The sequence below is a fragment of the Chelonus insularis genome, unplaced genomic scaffold (genome assembly GCF_013357705.1).
Source record: "Chelonus insularis isolate UGA/USDA-ARS -01 unplaced genomic scaffold, ASM1335770v1 contig_547_pilon, whole genome shotgun sequence".
In the NCBI taxonomy this organism is placed as follows: Eukaryota; Metazoa; Arthropoda; class Insecta; order Hymenoptera; family Braconidae; genus Chelonus; species Chelonus insularis.
In genome coordinates this window covers 51,079-72,736 of record NW_023276635.1, presented here as the reverse complement: position 1 = coordinate 72,736, position 21,658 = coordinate 51,079, and the positions used below count along the sequence as shown (strand labels likewise).

The 21,658-nt window shown below is 31.7% G+C and overlaps 1 protein-coding gene across 1 annotated transcript; it reads left to right on the top strand.

The window, feature by feature from the left end:
* Positions 1-3,018: 3,018 nt before the first annotated feature.
* Positions 3,019-21,306, top strand: LOC118070156 (alpha-2B adrenergic receptor-like). Its single transcript, XM_035088588.1, has 3 exons — positions 3,019-3,039; positions 16,795-17,175; positions 17,817-21,306. The coding sequence occupies exons 2-3, from the start codon at positions 16,861-16,863 to the stop codon at positions 18,423-18,425; spliced, it is 924 nt and encodes a 307-aa protein (XP_034944479.1). The 5' UTR covers positions 3,019-3,039; positions 16,795-16,860; the 3' UTR covers positions 18,426-21,306.
* The last annotated feature ends 352 nt before the right edge of the window (positions 21,307-21,658 follow it).

The window sequence follows — 21,658 nt, the reverse complement described above, 5'->3', positions numbered from 1 at the left end:
AATAATATAGCTGTTTGGATCTAGACATGTACCCGAAAATAGCCTACTCTTGATAGATACTAAACTAAGTTATAATTGAATTACAAATAATAAGTTGGAGTAATAAGCACCTTTAGAAGTTGTAGATGCAAATGAGTTCACGAAAGGTTAAAATTTCTTACTTGACTCAAGATTAATAATCATCATGGTTAAAGTTGACAACTTTAACCCTTGGATATTCAAACAATCAATCATAAATACATCATAGATTTAAAATCATTAATTAGAGAAAAAGTATAAAATTTTAAAAAATGAATATAAATTTCATCTGTAGAAATTAAAATATAATTTTAATTTGATGAAATTTTGCTCAAAATATAAAATTTTTTATAAACTTTTATATTTTAAAATTAAATTAGTTCTTTAACATTAACGATAAACTGAAAGTATTAGATCAAGATAAATATCTGGGGCTCTTAGTTATGATAAAGTACAGAATTTTTGCATTTAATCTGATACGAGTAATTAAGCCAGATTGTCAAAGCACTAATAAAATCCAACAACCTCATACTATTTAATTATTCAAATGAATTTGATTTTTATTCATTATAAGTCATTTATTTGAGCTTGAGTAATAATAAAATTGAATAAAAATTGATTAATTCAACTTATTAAATTTGAATCATAATTCAAAATTTATAAAATATATAATTGACCGGCTAAACTATAAATTTTTAATGTTCACAATTGAAGACTGAAAGTTGTTAAATATTGATACCTAAACGTAATTTTTAATCAAATTTTTCTTCTTAACGTTATTGAGGATGGTTACTTCGTAGTATTCATAATGTTTCTTGACATTTTTAATTCAACCCACTCTCGAAAAAAACTAAACAATAAATTTGACCATATTTTACATATTGGAGAGTTTTTCAAAAATTTTCAATTATTATTCATATCATATCAACATATCTTTGTAGTCTTTATGATTTAAAGCTGAAATTTCGTAACAAAATGTTTCTCTTCAATTTATTCTAGATCAATTCCCTTAACATGGTAAGACAAAATAACAACTAATTTCTTCTAGTTAAATAACTGTGAACAATTTTGTATTTAATTTCTACAAATCATATTTATCTTGATATAACAAATAAAACAATATTATAATTGACAAATAATGATGAGTTCCTACATTGTTAGTTGAATCAATCTCTGTAGGAAGCAAAACTAACCTATTTCAGATCTAACAAAAGTCCAAAGATGGCCGGACTGATCCAGTGTTGAAGCAAGAATGAACCACCACTTTTTTATGTGCGTGGGATATTAAAAACAATGAATACATATAATATAAAAGCTTGGAGCACTGAATGTGCGGTATAAAAGAATTATTAACGATAGACCACTAAAATTAGAAGACATTCATCATAAAACCTCACCATTACAGCTAATGAAAAAATTAATTTATTGGAAATATTGAAAATTTATAAAGCAATGACAGATTTGATTTTTCGATTTAAATTGCAATAGTCTGATTGGTTGATGTCATAAAAAAGGTAAACTCATACCATATGGAATACTGCCCTACAACATTGTCCATGAAGCGAATTAGGATTAATCGCATTACCTGGTTCGATCCTGAGGCATCGGGAATCGAGGCTATCAAACATGTATGCGTGTGTAATATCTACATATGTGAGTGCTTAACTCGACAGTTGAGCCTTGATAATGACCCTCCCCTGCTTGACATAATCGTCCAGGGACAACAATTATTAACGAAAATGTCAGTTGTATTATGCGAAATCATAATTGTGGCTTATCAACGTATTAAACAATGATTATTAAATTTAGAACAATTATAACCGATCATAGTTTCAGTTCACTGAACTAAATCCTAAATTGCTTCATACAAACAATTTATCGATCGAAATACTCGAGAATAAAATCAATAATTAATTCTATAACAAAAACATTGTCATTCATGAAGTTGTTAATAGAAACATTGAGCTGTCTATTTTGAAATATACATTAATAAACTCAGGTCACATAACTTGACCATTGATTTACTTTTTTATTTATCGAGTAATGATTGAAATAACATGAAGTTAAAGTATTTTTCTAACGGAAATATTTGCTCAGATAATTTTGAAACAAACAATTTGATCATTACTTAAAATAACAGAAGATTGCATGCTATCATGATTTCCATTCATTCATTCCTTAAAAAACTCAAAATAAATATTTCATCCCGGTCAATTTTATAATCTAATGCTATGATTATTATTTTACCAAACTGATAGATAAATGTCTCGAAAAAACACAATTTGTTCTTTCGATTTGTGTAATCGAAATATTATCTCTAGCAAGTTTATTTTTTTTGCTCTGATAAATTTTATTTCGCTGAAATATTTTAAAACATAAATTGACTAAACAGATATGTTATCTGAAAAAATTTATTATTCATTTAAAGTAAAGCTCTATTCGATAATTTGTGATTGTTAATAAACCAGACATTTGGTCTTATCATAAAATCAATCTAAAAAATATTTCTTGAGGCAGTTTATTCCTCGTAAAAATGATTTCCCTCGTATATGTTTAAAACGTTGCCAGCAGTAAATTATGATACGTATCAGATTTATCGCCTGCGGATAAGTGCTTTCAGTCTTTAAAGGATATTTGGACCAAAGAAACGTTCTAAGTTTCAAAGCAGCAATACAAAAAATAGACAAGAAGGAAGAATAAAGTGCAAACGAACCAACTAGAGGGAAAGAAAAAGAAGGTTGTCAGGAAAAAAAGAAGGGTGAAATGAAAAACCACCGGAAACTCTTCGTAGAGCAGACGGATTACCTCCAAGCAAAGCTCTACCTTATTTTATTTGATTCCTTTTCAAGTAAGTAAACGAGAAGAGAGATGCAATCGGAAATCTTCGGTAACTCCCAGTAGAAATGAAAGATCAAGGTATTTGGAATTCGTGTTTCATTCGGCAGTTTTTGAGAAAAGGAGTTTAAGCGAATTACTGACGAATCCTTGCTGTATCAAGACTTCAGCCAACTCTGCTACAAAGTAAATGAGCGATTAAAAGATTCGTTGGGCTGATCAAATCATTAGTGTTACTACTTGTAATAATTTGCTTCTCAATGTATCTACCTCATTTTGTACGTGTTTATTTGTAAATTTAGTTTCATTAAATTTTTGAATATTTTTGAAATTAATACGTGATAATTTTATTCACTGAAAAATAATAAAAAATAAAAAAAATAATAATAATAATAATTGTTTTACAAACATCTCAGGATTCGGAGAGAACCAAGGATGACTGCCCTCTGCATACGAGCCGCGAGAATCTCAGCCTGACTACGGCAAAATTGTAAAAATTTTGACTGAACGGCTGCAGCCCCGGCTCACCCTCAAACCTGAGGGAGTCGGGTATCTGCAGGATAATCCCGTCTGGTCAGGCCCCAGGTGGATCGGAGCCCTGGGATCCCTAGCCAGACACCTTTGACGAATCGCAAGATGATAATAATAATAGTCAAAAAATAAATTAACAGAGTAGAAAATACTGAATTAGTAAAATATTAATTCATATTCATTACATTTATGGCAGTTAATTAATTTATTTTCAATGAAGAGATTAGCACGGAGTAAATTGATTTAATTGATGGACTAAAAAAATAATAATAAATGATTGAATAATCTCTGTGAAAAATATCTATCTAATTTTTTTATCTAAAAATTTGATAGATTTGGGCCCATAAACAATTTAAATTTAAGCGGAAGAAATTTTACGTTGGCTACGATGAAGACTATCGAATTTAGTTATACAATCTAATCTAAAGATAATTTTTTGAAACCGTATTTCTTCTCAACTACTATTATATACATATATATATATATATATATATATTTATAAAGGACGAAAATCCACTTTAAGCAACAATAAAGTTAATTTATATCCTGAGGTTCGATTTAAGCACCAAAATATATCGCCCTACGTGAAGTGACTGTTCTAATTAGCTGTGCTAGAATCTATTTATTCGGAAGTAAATGATGTTCTCATGAAAGAGAGATTTATATAAGTGTGTATGCAAATCAATATGTTTCCAACGATAAATTATTGGGTTAAATTATTGATTTTTAAAAAATTAATTACAATTTCATTGGTGACAAAATTATTTAAATGATTTTGATATAATGATGTGCTAAACTCCTTTTGATTCATTTCTTTTCATAAACAATAAAATTCGAATACTAAATCATGTGTAGAAGATGTTAGGAAGGGTAGAATATATTCACGAAATTTCAATTTATTCATGTAGGTTCAAAACTTTTATCCCATTACAGAGCAGGAAGTCAACAATTTCCATGTATTCAACAGAGTTTTAATATATTCTGTATAGTTTGATCTTGATGTTGAATAATAATAGAGAACTTTAGTAATCTTAAAATTGTAAACAATCCCATCTTAACAAAAATTTCAATCATTAATAAATAAGCTATTTACATAAAAGTGAAGTATTATACAAAAAAATATTTAAATTATAATAGAATTTCTATTCATTCTGATTTCTGTTCACCCTTGAAAATGATGATCATCAAATTGGCACAAATAAATAATATATGGCCAATATTTAGGTGCAGATTTTAACTCTCACAGTACAAATCGTTGGTTTATATTCAGTCACACGTTTTGAACACAACCAAATTAATAATTTCTGGGCTATTAACATTATAATAAAAGTAATATAATTAATATAAACAAGCACAATTAATTATTTACATGATCACTTGACAAAATTGAATATTGATTATTTTCAAGTTAACATTCGTCAAAGATCATAAATTAATTGATTATTCCAATAAAACGCTCTGACAAATTGTTGTATGAAATATTGTGATAATTAATTACTGAAAATTATTTAAACTTAATATCTTCATGATTTATTTGAAAATATTTTCATCTTTAAATGAGTTCGGCTCTAGTCGTCAATAGAGACAGACGTGTGTGTGCCCAGCTAACTAGTAAATAATAAAGTAAAAGTAACGTGAAAAAGAGTGATAAATGTGAAGTGCGGTGCGTTGTGACCAACGCGTCACAAAGTACTGAGAAATGCACGAAGATAGTTGTGGAGGAGAATTAAGCATTATGGAAAAAATAAACCAGCTAAGGGAAAACGGGGTATCATCCTCTGTACAGCAAAATTCCCAAGGATCTGCTCACCCACAAAACTACCACACAAAACAAGCAACACCATGAACGATGGACGCTAAGGCGTCATCATAACACGCATGGAAGTGTCTAATGCACCCAGCACTAACGATCCTAATCGCTCACCATCGTGGCAAGCACCGCGAAGGAAACGCCAAAGAAAAAACTCAAACAACAACGTAATTGTGAGTGAAGATGAGAACCCCGGCATCTGTACAAGCAATAGGTACTCAGTCTTGAGCCAAGGTAACGACATTGGTACTAATCCCATTAACACAGCAGCCAATGTAAATAACAGCGTGCTAAAGCCCCCTCCTATCTTCATACCTGATGTCAAATCAATAGATGAACTAATCAAATCACTGAACAAAGTCATCAAAACAGAGGACTACAAGTACAAAATGATCGACAGTAATGGACAGCTAAAACTGATGGCTAAAGACGATACTACATACAGAAAAATCGTACACTAACTAGACGAATCAAGAGCACTCTACCATACCTACCAGCTCAAATCGCAAAGAGCCTACAGGGTGGTTATAAGATCTCTCCATCCCTCAACTTCTCCCGATGAAATCAAACGAGAGCTAGAAAAACATAGCCAAAAAGTACACAACGTCATGAACATACGCCACAGGAAAACAAAAACACCCCTTCCTCTCTTCTTCGTGGACCTCGAATTGGACCAAAACAATAAAGAAGTATATAAGATCGACCTGCTATTAAATTCCAGAATACAAATTAAACCACCAAGAAAAAAAACGAGATAGTACAGATAGCCGGTATCAAAGATACGGGCATACCGAAACATATTGTAGAAGGGAATTCAGGTGCGTCAAATGTGGAGGAGAACACCGCTCCGAAACTTGCATGAAAGCCAAAAGCACCCCCGCAACCTGTGCACTGTGCGAAGGCAGCCACACAGCAAACTACAAAGGTTGCAAGATATATAAAGAAGTGCTTGAAAAAAAAAACTTTGGCACACAAAAATCACACTGGCATAGATCAAGGGTAAACCACAATCAAGACACAGGTAATCACCAACCAACAGCAACTTACACGCCAATGACACCTAACAATACCCATAGCTACGAACAAGCCGTAAGAGGAAACACGCACATAAATAACTTAAACCAGCCTCATACACCAACATCAATGGAAAAGATACTAACAGAATTCAAAACAATCCTCAGCCAACAAACGGAGCTTCTAAACACTCTAGTCAAACTATTGACAACGGTATTAACGCAGTCTCAGAAATCGAAATGACCCCATTCTACCATATTGTAATATGGAACGCTAACGAATTGATCCAACACAACCAAGACTTGTCTACATATCTCCAAATAAATAAAATAGATATAATGCTAATCGCAGAAACGCATTTCACCACGAAAAGCTACATAAAAGTCCAAGGATATAGAACGTACAGTACCCAACACCCCGACGGAACTGCCCATGGAGGCACGGCTGTAATTATAAGAAACTCTATTAAACATTATGAACACTCAAAATACTCAAAAGAGCACTTGCAAGCGACGTCTGTGATGGTAGAAGACTGGCAACAAGGGCCCATAGTCGTTTCAGCTATATATTGCCCCCCAAGACACAATATAAAGAAAGAAGACTCCCAACATTTCTTCGATACACTTGGAGATCGCTACATTGCAGGAGGAGACTATAACGCAAAGAACACTCACTAGGGCTCCAGATTAACAACAACAAAAGGGAAAGAACTACTCAAGGCCATGTGGGACAATAACTGTGACTTCTTATCTACGAGGCAGCCAACATACTGGCCAACAGACACAAATAAGATACCAGACTTGTTGGATTTCTTCATCATTAAAGGAATCAACAAGAACTACACGCTGATAGAACCTAGTCTAGATCTCTCATCTGACCATACACCAGTCAAGCTCACATTGAGCTCTGGAGTGATCCACAGGAAAAAAAATACCCAACTCTACAACAATAAGACGAACTGGGAAGCATTCAGAGAGAAAGTCGACCAGCAAATCAAGTTAAACAGCTCTCTCAAAAAAATCGAAGAAGCAGCCAAAAACCTTACCCAACTAATACAAGACTCGATACGAGCAGCCACTCCACCAGATGATGATGAAAAAAACATAATCAATTATCCAACAGAAATTAAAACAAAAATTGCCGAGAGGAGGAAGCTCAGAAAACGCTGGCAGTTAAGCAGAAATCCAGTAGATAAAAAGGAGTTTAACCATGCGTCCCAAGAGCTCAAAAAAACAATAAAAACTTTTACAAATGAGACCATCGAGTACAATCTCTTCCAGTTAACAAACACAGTGGAAACTGACTACTTGCTCTGGAAAGTGACTAAGAGGCTAAGACAGCCACAACAACAATCTCCTCCTGTAAGGAAGAGCAATGGACAATGGGCCAGAAGTGATGAAGACAAAACAGAAGTATTTGATGAACATCTAGCCAAAGTGTTCACACCACTACCAACGGCCATAGAACACGTAGAGGTAACAGAGTTCCTCACCAGCCCCCTACCCATGTTACTGGTACAAAAATCCTAAAAGAAATATAAAAAAAATGCATAGTACACATAACTTCTCTATTTAATGCTGTAATAAGGATACAACACATACCAGATCATTATGATAGCTAAGCCAGAAAAACCGCCAAACGACGCAACTTCATACAGACCAATTAGCCTGCTGCCCACCATCTCCAAGCTGTTCGAAAAACTCCTACTAGTAAGAATCAAACCAGCATTGGAGGAGGGAGAATTGATTCCAGATCATCAATTTGGATTCAGGAACAAGCACTCCACAATCGAGCAAGTCCATCGAGTCTTTAATACATTCAGCAGGCCTTCGACAAGGTCTGGCATGAAGGACTGTTATATAAAATCAAGCAGCACATACCCCAGTTCTACATACTGCTCCAATCCTACCTCAGAGGAAGGAAATTTCAAGTAAAATATGGAGAAAGCACATCAACACTGCACACTATCAAATCTGGAGTACCACAAGGTAGTGTCCTTGGGCCTGTCCTGTACACAATTTACACAGCCGGCCTGTCAGTTAGAAGCGACGTTACAATCGCAACCTTCGCCGACGATACAGCAGTGCTAGCGGTACACGAAAATCCGCTGATAGCCTCAGAGATACTTTAAAATGAACTGGAAGAAATCCAAACATGGCTGGAAAAGTGGAGAATAAGAGCAAGCGAAACGAAATCAGTCCATATGACCTTCACCACCAGAACTGAAAGATGGCCAACAGTGCTTCTATACAACCGGGAGCTACCAACAGTCGAAGAAGTACGATACCTAGGCCTGCATCTGGACCAAAGATTGACCTGGAGGAAACATGTCAAAAAGAAAAGAGCAGAATTGGAGCTGAGGTTCGAGAAAATGTACTGGCTGATCCACAGAAAGTCCAAATTATCACTTTATAATAAGCTCATTATATATAAAGTAATCATCAAACCTATCTGGACTTATGGTATACAACTGTGGGGCACAGCAAGCAGTTCCAACATCGAGATAATTCAACGCTTCCAGTCGAAAGCCCTCAGAACAATAGTAAATGCCTTCTGGTACGTCTCTAATGCTAATATCCACTGAGACCTGGACATGGAAACGGTCCAGGAAACAATAAGCAGGTTAAGCTCCAACTACAGAGACAGGATGATTATTCATCCCAACGCACTCACAACAGACCTGTTCAATGAAGAGCAAATTATAAGAAGACTGAAGAAGTTCAAACCGATAGGTCTCGTCAACCGATTCAACACCTGGAGCACAGCCCATAGTACTTCTATTTACAGCATTATGGTCATAAGGTAACTCCACATTTTAGTTCCCTTCTTTCTCATCTAAAAATCTAAAAATAAAAAAAAAACAAGGAGTGACTCAATGGATGACCTCCTTAAAATAGTACAAAAGTCATACCAATTACTCATTGTTGAACATTAACAGATTGTAATTTATATAGTCAAATTAAAAAAAAAAAAATCTTAAAATAAAAATATTTAAAATGTAAACTCACCACGATAATAAATAATAAATATTTGTTCAATAATATAAGTTGCCTAATTCATTACTGTTAAATATAATTTCGATAAATATTTCATTTACCAAATAATCTTATCAACAAATTTATAAAAAAATCTATCTCATATTAGTTTTAGATACAATAAAATTTTTATAATCAGAACAATTAATGAAAATGATCTTACTATGGCATACTTGAAGAATTCATATGTCAACTGAATCATTTATGTTATCAGGATTACTATGCTGTTGGAATAAGTATGACTTGTGTTCATATTTTCATAGTTACATGTTTTATAGCTCCAACATGTGTAAGAGGATGCGTATATCGTTGTCAGTGTGAGAGAAAATGCCGTAGGCATCATATAACGAGACACCTGAAATAACGAACTCGTGCAAAGCCTAGGTGGTACTCTACAATTTCATACTGCTCTTCAACTTTTCTTCGAGTACCCACACTAAGCTCGTGGTCTAGATCTACCTGTTTTTCTAACACTTTATAGTGTCTATTTTTTCATTTTTCTTACCTTCTTTTTATGTTGACACAGAAATTGTAAACTTAATGCGAAGTTACTTATCATTCTTCCATAACGATATCATTTTTTTTATACATATAACGCTGTTTAAATAGAACAAAAAAATTCTTGAATTGCTAAAGAAACAAATGATATTGATGTCTCAGTAATTTGAAGTCCACTCAAATGCGAAAATAAAATAGTTTTAATCAATTTAATTTGCGGTAAATAATGCAAATAATCTGATCATTGTGAATAAGAGAAAAACATTAAAAAATAAAGAGTAGATAAAAAAAAGGTAAATCGGAAGAAGAGGGATGATGTGAGCTTAGCATAAGCTAAAAAAAGTAAAAATATAAAATAAAAAAAGAAATCAATAGAACAATGTTTATTTACTTTGAAATCCACTGATTCCTTATTTTATTTCTAAAATTATTTAAAGAGGATTAATTTATGAATTACTTACAAGTATATACTTACACTTTATTTTGAAAAAGCTATGTTGATTCATCGAATCGATATTTTATGAAGAAGTTTTTGTAGCAGCAAATAAGTTTAGAATAAAGAATGTGAAATAAGAAAGACATGTTGAACGACAAGTGATTGCTGTTAGAGTTTGTACTAGTCGTCCAACTGTCGATCTTTCAGTCGACAAACCAAAAAGCCCTTGGATTTTATATTTTTCCTCTACGTCTATCTAATATTTTATCCTACTTACCACTTCAGTGTTTTTTTTATTATATTGGTTGTATTTACGAGCAAGACCGCTATCGAAAAAAAACCCTCAACGACTAAAGTATAAAATACTGAATTTAATCAGATGAAAAACAAATCTGAAGTTAGAGGTGGTAAAAGCTTAATAAACTGAAAAATTATGTCCATTTTCGTATTTAGAAGAGTAACTGTTGTCATCATTAGATAATGAATTTTCTTATTGAATCATATGTTACTATTTTTATTCCTACAGACTAATAAGACACTAATAAAACAAAAAATAAACTATTTGAAATTTATTATTGATTTTAAATTTTAATAAACAAAGATTGAATTGAACTATGCTCATAATAAATCAATTTGTTGCTCGACCAGATACTGTTTTAATGCCTGGCATAAGCACAATTTTTTTCCATGTATAAATAAGGAACTCTCGAGTTTAAGAAGTCAATGGTCTTATTCAGAAAAAACTACTGGCAGAATATCGATGAAAGTATCTTATGAATTTACATCGGCATATGAAGTTAGTCAATAATCGAAGTATATTGAAAATTAAGAGACTGATTTTTTATCAGTTAAAAAATTCAAATTATCATCTCACCATCATCAGTATATTTTAATAAATATTGAGCACAGTTTAAATCATGTAAAGATTATCGTTCTAAAAAAGTTTAGATTTAAATACCAAATGCTCGTGGAATGATATTGAATTGGTATTATTAAATAGCCATTTCCCTAAATTGGGCCACTGTCCAGACACTGGCTTAAAAAGTTTCTACAAATGTTAAGAAACGTAAAAATTAATCAGCATTAGTTTCATACAAATCAATCAAAAATGGGTACTTAATAGTAGCAGAAAATCCAAAAATATAAGTAGAAAATAACTGGAAGCACAAATAGGTACAAGATGTGATTTATTCATCATGAGAAGTGTATGAGATGATGGGGCGGATACAGTGCACACCTTACCCTATCATTCTTCTTCCTCATGTCGTTTTCGTGGTGGTGCAATTTACCCACAGCTAAATCGCCGGAAGCTTTCCAACAGACCAGGTCGGACGAGCGAGAACATTAGCACGCTCTTTTTGCAGAAGCACGTACGGACGATCCGCGACGCGGTCTGGACTAAAGGTTTCAGGTCGTCTACCAGTAAAGGAACTATACCACTCACCGGTAGAGAGGTAGGGGATGCAATAATGATAAGAGAGGAAGCAACATAGAGCAAGACAACTACTAGACGAAGACAATGAATCCACTGGTTTCCATGAATAAACCGCAAAGTGCTTGCACATTATAAATTTACATAAATTAAATTTCACTTTGAAAGCACCTTTCTCATACCGCTGTTATGTCCTACTCTCTCAAAATATACATTTATATAGCCCTTTGCTCATAACCAACAATCCCTTTCACGACAAAACGTACAATAAAAATTGTCGGTAGAAACTTGTATATAAAAATGTCTCGATAAATAAAAATTTTCATATCCTGGAATAGATTTTCCGCAGTTGAGCAGAGGTAGATATATTTTACTGAATCTTGACCGTAAAACTTGTTTTGATAATACAATTACTTGGACTCAGTTGAATTCAAATTAACCTCTTAAAACTCAGTTTGTAAGATTTTGAATTTATGGATCGATCATTGCTGATCAAAGTTAAGCCTTGAGCTGGTTAGATCAACTCTTATCGAATAAAACTAATTGGATCGGATCGAACCGATTACAGGAATTAATTTTTTATGCAATTGTATTTCTTATTAGAAAATAATCAAAAATTTTCATTATTGTAACTCGATGTGAAACTTTATTTACTTTATGAATAGTTTTAAAAATTTTATAATTTTTAATCAGATTTAATTTTACGCATTTTATAGAAAATTTAAAATGTTTTACTCATAAACGACTTTTGTAACTAAATTAAAAAAAAAAATCTATCAAATTAAATTAAAAATTCGAAACATCCTAAATGTTTTTAGTGTATAACTAGTACAAAAAAATAACGACCGCTTATTCTACTACTCTGCAATAGATGTAATTCGAACCAAAGAAAGTAAAAAGTAAATTTGAATTAAAATTTTTATATAGAAATAATCACTAAACAAAAAAAATTAATTAATTGGTCAATGAAATCATTCTCTAACAATACTAACGGCAGGAACCTCAATTATGATGTATTTTTTATATATTTGAGTTCGTCATCTAACAAATTTACTTTTTAACAAACTTAATCAAATCTTCTATTATGTTGCACGTAATATTTAGCATGTACTCAATCAACAATAATTTATGATTTAATGAATTACTACAACAATTACGAATGTTTGAGTTTCGATCCATCTTATTGAGCCAGCAGGATTCTCAACCCTTCTCAAAGTTGAAAATAACTATTACCTAAAAGATAATTATCTCTCTTGACTCTTTTTCCACTATATGTCCTAATTTTGTACGTAAATGTATATTTAATTTGGTCACAAAATTCATTTCAAGAAGTGAAATAATATTCAAAGTAAAAAAAATATACTTGGGTCGATACTATAAAAAACACAAAAAACCTTCGATTTCAGGATAATTTTTATACGCAACCAACAACAGAATCATGTTTAATTTGAAACTATCAAAATAAGTAAAATTACAAATAAATACAGATGAGGACGATAACTCAAGATCGTATTTTAGTAAAAAAAATTAATTTAAGCACAAAAGTGTATTTAAATTATCTGAGTAAACACGAAAAACATATTACCCAAGAAATTTACATATCAATCAACACATTGAGTATTCATGCATTATGGCATCAGAAAAATTAATGGAGGTAATAAAAGTGGAAATTTTAAACTCTCAATTAATTTAGTTTGCTAAAGGACTTTTTTATCGATTTTACTTTATTTCTGTCGAGATCCATATCATAAATAAGTCATTTTTCAACACCACACAAAGGAAATAAAAAACTTTATTCTTTTTTCTATTGATAAATAAAGAACAACAATCAAATATAAGTGACTTTTATGAATTATAAAAAAAATTCGAAGTCACGAAACTTCTTAAGAATTGTATTTATTAACTTTTACTGAAAAAAACCTTTACGTTTTTATAACTCAATTTTGTTTTTTATTTTTAGAATTCATTTTTTACTAAGAGCATCGACATCTACGAGAAAACCAATTGCTTAAACATAGTTAAAATACAAGCGAAAAGTTTATTTTATATTACCAAGTTGTTTTATTCGATAAAAACGAATATTCCTTAATAAATGATGAAAATGATTAGGCATCCTAACTTCACTCAAACCAGTTAGAATTCTCAAAAATGCTATTATATGCATTTATGGCTAAACTTTATTCAATTGAATAGAGTTTAACGGCGCCATTAGGCAAGTAGAACTTTTTGACATAAACTGAGTATTGTAATTAGGAGTTAATTTGATCATTTACACAAGCCTTTATATTTAACCTTTATTAGATTTATTTGCAATCAAATAAACATATTCAATATGCTCATTAAAGTACATTAGTTCACTCTTCATAGTAAAATATTGAAGGCACAGTACAAACACAATTTAAGAGACTAAATAGCAAATTTGTCGACAAAAAAAAAGAAAACAAAAAGATAGGTAATCAATACCCATGGAGTGTCGACGTTAATTAAAAGTTCTGATCCATGCAAAATACCTAGAAAGCATCATTCAACATTAACATTCATTGGAAAAGACGACTATTGGTTGTGCATAAAAGTGTGAAAAAGAAATACAAAAAGCTATAATGAATGAGTGAGAAAGCGATGTGTATACAGATGAAGGCAGAGTAGAAAGGAAATGTAACGAGATTCTTTTCGTTTTTTATCTATCCACCTGCTTGATTTTATACTCTTCCTTTACTACAATCTCTGGAATGTGGAATTTAATTGGGTCACCGTCATCCCTACACTTGGAATCATCTCGTACGTATCACCACAAGCTCTTCAGCTTCTTGATAGCTACGAAGCACGCGTAGGTCTGGCATCTCATACCCAACGGCTTTTTCAAGTCGTTGAATTTAATTGGAGTGAAACTCAGTATACATACCTCTAACAATCACGCGTCTAGACCATAGAATACATTGAAAATTCTTTTTTAATGATTCACCGTTTATTGTATTGTCTGTTCTGACTACTGTCTGTCTACCAGACTTGGTAATTTTCCAAAAAATTTATCATATGAAATATTAGGCCATATTTTTTGCGGAAAATTCTTCTATTATTTTATCAAAAAATGACCACCAATTTCTCAATAATGTTATGACTTTTCCAGTTTATTTGTTTGTTATTCATAGAAGTTTTTAAAAAGAAAAATTGAGCAGTTAGTTTGAATGGAGAATTTTAAGACGAAATGTGAAGGGTATGAATGAGGTGTAAAATGAAGATAAAATGAATAAACAATAAAGCGCGAAATTTGATGTAGGTCAGAGTAAATAGACGTGAAAATGAAAAGTAAGAAAGATAGAATAAAGTGAAATAGAGAAAAAAGATAAAATACCAAACGTATGTTCTCACTATACTTCCTCTAACTCTTCAGCTTTAGCTTTACTTTTTCAAGGGTAGATCGAAGGTCGAGAACGCCAAGGAAAATGTCTTTTTGTTCTTTTTTTACCCTATTTTTCTTCGGAATTTCTTCGTCTTTTTTTCACTATCAACATTCCCTTTTCCACCCTTAGTTTTTCATTCTCAAGTTCTTGAGTTGTATGTACGTTTTTGCCATGAAGACTCAAGAGTCTCTACAATAAGAGGGTATGCATTATATTCCTTTATTATTACCTATTGTCATTAAGAAATGAGAATAAACGATCGACACTAGAAGAATATTCCTCTTAAATAATATGAATAATTTTCATTTATCAAACCATTGTCCAAGAGCTATATCATTAATGGTTGTTTTATAGTAGATTAATTGATGTTGAAATATTTGTCAGTAAATTGGGGAAAATTTGAAAAAAAGTATTACTCCATGCAGTTTGATTTTTTTTTTGTTATTCCACGTCATGTGACTTTAAAAATATATAGAAAAAAGTTTTCACCGCTTCTGCCAAGCTTTTTAATATGAATTTTTAATAAAACCACCACGGATGATGAGAATGAATTTTAAATCGTGACATTTTAAATCACACTCGTCGATTAATAAATATTGCTAGCGTATGTTTCATTTCTTCTTTCTACCATCAGCATACTTCACCAAGTACATTTTTATCCATAACACACGAACGGTCTTGAGTTCTCACGCGAGATCCTGTCTACATACGTGGATTGCATCTCTCTACGTCGTTTGTATTCTAACCCCCCATCGGCCGCTTAACATTATTATTCATAGTTTCATGAATTTTCATTTTGCGCCTGCGGAATTGGTTGTTATATATTTTGCATATCTCTTTCTCTCTTTGTCTCTCTTCATCATCGTCCTATACACCCCATCATTCTCATTTTCTTTCCCTCTTGCTGCTAGTCTACACACGAGGGTACATGAACCCACTTGATCCATCCACGATCCTGGTGTACTTTTTGCGATTACACTCAGCGTTGCGGAAAGGATTTAAAAAGCTTACTCAACCATAAAGACCTGACGTCACACCCACATACAAACTGAACCTTTATCCTCTATTTGTTACGTTAAACATGTAAACATTATTTTAACTTAGAAGAATATCCTCATAAATCAACTGGAAAAAATATATTTCTTTTTTTCCTTATTATATCTTCAATATTGAAAAATTATTTTTTTTATCCGATTCCAAAAATAGAGTTTTAACAAATGGATTATGAGAAAGAACTTCATTTCGATACAGTACATTACTAGTCTTGCTGGAAGTTTAGTTAAAATTTTTCCATGTTAATTTTATTTGTGGATATAAGATAAAAAACATATTTAAAATAAATATAAATATAAATGGACATGAACAACGACCATGCAATGTTAATTCACTGACAGAAAACTAACTAATGATTCATTCAAAACACATCTATTAAAAAACCAATATTTTTTATTAATAAAAAGTCTATTTATTTCCCAATAAAGAGTTTTTTCACCTCAAAAGGAAGATTGAATAGTTTTTTATCATCAAATTACTCCAGAAAATATTTTTTGTAAAAAAGGTCCGAACATTATTTCTTATAAAGTTCTACCTTCAGTTATCTATCATAATTGTAATAGATTTTTCAAGCACGTAAAAACTATTTTTAACAAAACATTAAAAAATAGAGTTATCTATAACCTCATGATGGCAATAGTCTCTTAAAAACGTAAGAATAAAATCGATTTATTTTAAAAATAGCCTCCATAACTTTCTATTGTCACACTCAATTCTCTGTTCTATTTCAGCTGTCAGAGGACATTGGTTACGTGCTTTACTCCGCATTGGGAAGCTTCTACATCCCGTCATGCATCATGGTCTTCGTATACATACGCATTTACTTTGCTGCTAAAGCAAGAGCGAGACGAGGAATACGGAAGCCACTGAAACCACGGCCAACGGCCCCGCCAGAGTCGCCGGACATCCGGCAAACGAGCTTCACTCAGTCTAGTGCAACGGAAGCTCGACTGACACCCAGTATCAATACCCTGGAAAACGTAGCAACTATTGAAAACCAACCAGTACAAATTCCCATCGTCACTTGCGACTTTGCTAGTGACGTAAGTACTTCTGAGGCTGATCCTGGTGGAGGAGGTATTTCTAATATTGATGACAAGGATACACTCAAGGTGAAAATTATTACTTAACTATAAATCAATCAAAGACTTAAAAAAGAAAAAAAAAAACGAAAATGGTGATACAAGTTAAAAAAAATTATGCAAAAGTCCTTTATTTTTCAGAAAAAAGCTAATATTTTTTACTTCAAATATAATTATCTATTTTTAATGACTCAGAGGAAATTGAATGAAATTTTATTACACTTTATATTCATCGGTGGTTCAATTGCAATTAGAATTTAATTATTTACCGCTAAAGAGATATTCAATGAATAACTTCAGAAAAATCTGAATAAAATAATTAATGACTTTATGAATAAAATTAAAAAATATATTATTATAAATTTTAATATATTGTCAGTAATTTGAGAAAAACCATCAACTCATATAAGTTTTCTTCAAAAATTCACAATTATCACCATTTTTAATGCTATTCAACAAATATCGAGTCAATATTGAATTTTTAGAATAGTATAGTAGCTAATCCTTTAATAGTTTGACAATTATTCTCAATACCCAAATCTATAAAATTGGTCTAACTACAGTATCGACAGGTTCTTTTTCCCTAAGAAAAAACTATCATGTAACTTAGAAAAGATGCTTAAATAATTTTTGATTGCAATAAATTATAAAAGGAATTAATTGCGTCATAGGTAACAATGGTGATGCCGATGCAAAAGACGAATCTAATGGCAACCCTGTCGGTAAATGGGGGTGAGGGCCAATCAAGCCAAGGGAGTGTTCCAACTCGATGTCGTGCTCCAAGTGTGGGCATCGATGTCGACATGGTGTCAGAATTTGATCCATCGTCATCAGACAGCGGAGTAGTGTCTAGATGTGCTGTAGTGAAACCACTGAAGCTCCGTCTTTGTCGGCCTATATTTGGTCGTAAAGCGATAGGAAAAGTAAAACGGGATCAAGGTGAAGGAGGAAGACATGGCAACAAGGATGCTGGAACTCCGATAGAAACGAAGCCACCAAAGCCTCGGGATCCAGAGAGAGAAAAGAGAAGAATCGCTCGAAAAAAAGAAAAACGAGCAACTCTAATTCTAGGGTTGATTATGGGTAGTTTTATAGCTTGTTGGTTGCCATTTTTCTTCCTCTACATCGTGAAGCCTCTTTTTTCTGACCTTCAAATACCCGCTCAGGCATTTGTCATTGCATTCTGGTTAGGTTATATAAACTCCGCCCTCAATCCAGTGATATACACGGTATTCAACAAGGAATTTCGTAGAGCATTCCGCAGGATACTCTACAAATGAATTGTCTTAGCAATCACTCGTATAAACTATTATGGACAATAGAGACATCGAAGCTTGAGTGCACCGGGTGGTGAAGACACCCCATGGACAATGGGTGAAAGTGTGAACTACCAAGATTTCTCGAGGGTCTTGAGTAGGAGCCAATCGGAATTACAATTCATAAGGGTAACTTTTGCTGTAGAATTAAGCACGAACTCACATTGACGATTCCTCAAGTGGCAGCGCGCCGAGCGTGTTACCTAGAAATTTGCCGAGCCAACTTAAGCCCCGACCCGATTGCGAATTCGTTCCAATCAAGTACTTGCGAATCTACAAATCAGGATATTATCTCTGAATTGACAATAGCTCCTTCAATTCTAGCATTCTCAGTTATATCTCTCGTTCTTGTTCACTGCTTTTGTCTTTAAATACAATTATCTTATGAATTGGAGCCACAACTGCATCAGCAGTAGCTTCCATGCTCCGTTGAATCTACATGCCAGTGACGATTGCGACGAATTGTGAATATTCGCGGCGGTTGACATGCATTCTATCTACTGTAAATGTAAATAAATGTACACATGTATGGATGTAAGTTCATAAAGAATAAGCAATGATATTGCGAACAAGGAATTTAATGTTGAACGTACAGAATTTTAAAAACTTTTTCTCCTCTTAGAATAATCACAAAAATAAAATCTGTTAATCATCATAATATAGCTCTTCAATTTTCAAATGAGATTTCACAATTTTAAACACTGTAAACCAGAGGTGTGTTAAAATAGCACACCTTAAGCGTGTTCAATATCAAATTACTATACAAGAAATAGCTATAAAAACAGTTGTAACAACTATCCAAATAATTAGAGTAAACATAAGGATTAGTGTGATGGCAATCTACTTCGGTTAAACTTTGGATTACTCCTACAACGATAAATTTTTTTCAGTGTAGAGCTTTGTAGTTATTTTTAACACGCTTCAAGGTGTGTTAAAATCTATGGTTTGTTTGTAGAGTTCAACATTGAAGACGTTTAGGTATGTTTACTGTAACACACTTTGGATTTACAGTGAAAGATTTATTAAATTATATTCTTTACATACTTCTGTACAAGTAATCAATAAATTTTTTTTTTGTTCCAAGTAACTTTCATCAACATTAAGATATTTTGAACCAAAATCAACACATTTTACAGAAATAACATTCAGTGTATGATTTTTCTCTCGAATATTTCTTTTTCTTTTTCTATAAAAGCTAACCTCATTTTCTAATGTAAAATAAAGTAGCAACTATATCAATCCTCAAAAAGTTTTCTTTGCACTCATAAAGACAGATTTAAATGAACGATAAAATTATACAAATGCCTATGCAACATATTTATAACATTTTTTATCAGTTTGTTATTTCCTTAGTATTTTCACACGCATAAATGGACTAAGAGTATTTTCTCTCGCACTGTTGTTGGAGACGTTTCTTGAATTGTGAAAAACACGATAGAAAAGATATATATTTTCTTTAAATAACTGACATATTTTATTCTTAAAACATCTTAGTGATAATAACGATTCGTTATTGAAAAAAAATATTTTTCTATAAATCATAATTTACAGTCAAAATAACCTTTGGAAAATAAATAATCAGCACTCACATGAATATTAATTTTTGCAAAGTCATAAAACTAAGAAAATTTATTGTCACATTTGAAGAGAAATAAAAATACCCATTATTTCCAGCAGTTGCAAAAAAGATATAAACTGTGAACAAGTTATAAAATAAAATTTAAATCACTTGATATTGTTGTTTATTGACAACATAAAAGTTTTTAATAATAACTGTTATATTTTACAATCGTGAAGTTTATTTATTCTCTGTTACAACCACCATTAATGGTACCATTTCAATAATACTTAATACAATAAATGTATGTAAACCACATACATTGTACAGACAGACAAACATTACATTTTGACTATGTTACTTAATGAATCGATAACTATCATGCATCTCCCACATCCTCTCTTATTAGGGCAAACCTTCCTATATCGTGTTCATTCGCTAATTCGACCAGTTACTGGTCTAACTGGTCAGGTCACATCAACAGCATTGTTCAACCAATGGGTAGGATTTACCGATAAGGCTATGTCACTTCTCGACAGATTATTATCATCACCCCGATCAATAACACTCAGACGTGATCGTCAGAGCTTTGCGTTTTGATTATAATTATTGGACCAGCAGAATGTTAGAAATTAGAAGCATAAACAACATGACGTATAGCACATAAATTATCTAAATACATTTATTACCTTAAAACGAACCATAATTATTTATTCAATTTATGTATGAATTTTATAAATGGATCAAATAGTTAAACTAAACGAATATTCTTGTAATTCGAATTTTTTTCACATTCATATTGGCATGGAAACTAAACGGAAAAAAGCCCATTTTACTCATTGTTGTTCAATAAAAATTATTTATAAACAAAGAAAAGCAATAATACTCAGTTAACAAGAGGTTCATCAACTGAGCTTAAAATAATTATTAACGTATAATAATTTCATTGAAAAATTTGAGTAAAAAAAATCCTTTGTATTTGAAAAAAAACTCGCATTCGGGTCGTTGAGGCAAATTAATTATTCAATGTTCCCTACTACCAAAAGTTGGTCGATTATGAATATAATAATTAGGACTGGCGATGTACTTATTTATATAAAAGAGAAAATAAAAAAAAATGTAATATTTGTTTAATAACTTCTTATGCGACAAAAAAAAACTTCATACACAAAATTATAATTGTTATATATACATATACATAAATATATATATATAAATTGTATTATATACAGATTATATGAAATGAGACTTTCTCGTATTTAGTAATAAACTGTCTTTTTAATAGTAGCAGCGAGAAAATCTTATAGGTGCTATACATTTTTTTAAATATAACGTGCAATTTAAAAATCATAAATCATCTATACACATATAAATAATTATGCACATATTAATAAAAAAATGCTATCATGATTGTAATAATAATATAACACACTACAAATATTATTATTAATAATATTAATAATAATAAGATGAAATAATAATTAGAAGTTAGTAGAAAAAAAAGATATTTGGTAAAGATTTTTTGCATTAGGCAAATTAACTTGTAACTTGTAAACTTTTTAAACAAAATCTCAATGTGTACTGCAGTTATTACTACTCGATGATAATAAAACGAAAATATATGAACGATCTTTAAATG

Excerpts from the sequence above, each read along its gene's own strand:
- LOC118070156 (XM_035088588.1), top strand. The coding sequence starts at position 16,861 with ATGGTCTTCGTATACATACGCATTTACTTTGCTGCTAAAGCAAGAGCG. Across the intron at positions 17,176-17,816 it reads ATGACAAGGATACACTCAAG|GTAACAATGGTGATGCCGAT; the intron begins GTGAAAATTATT and ends ATTGCGTCATAG.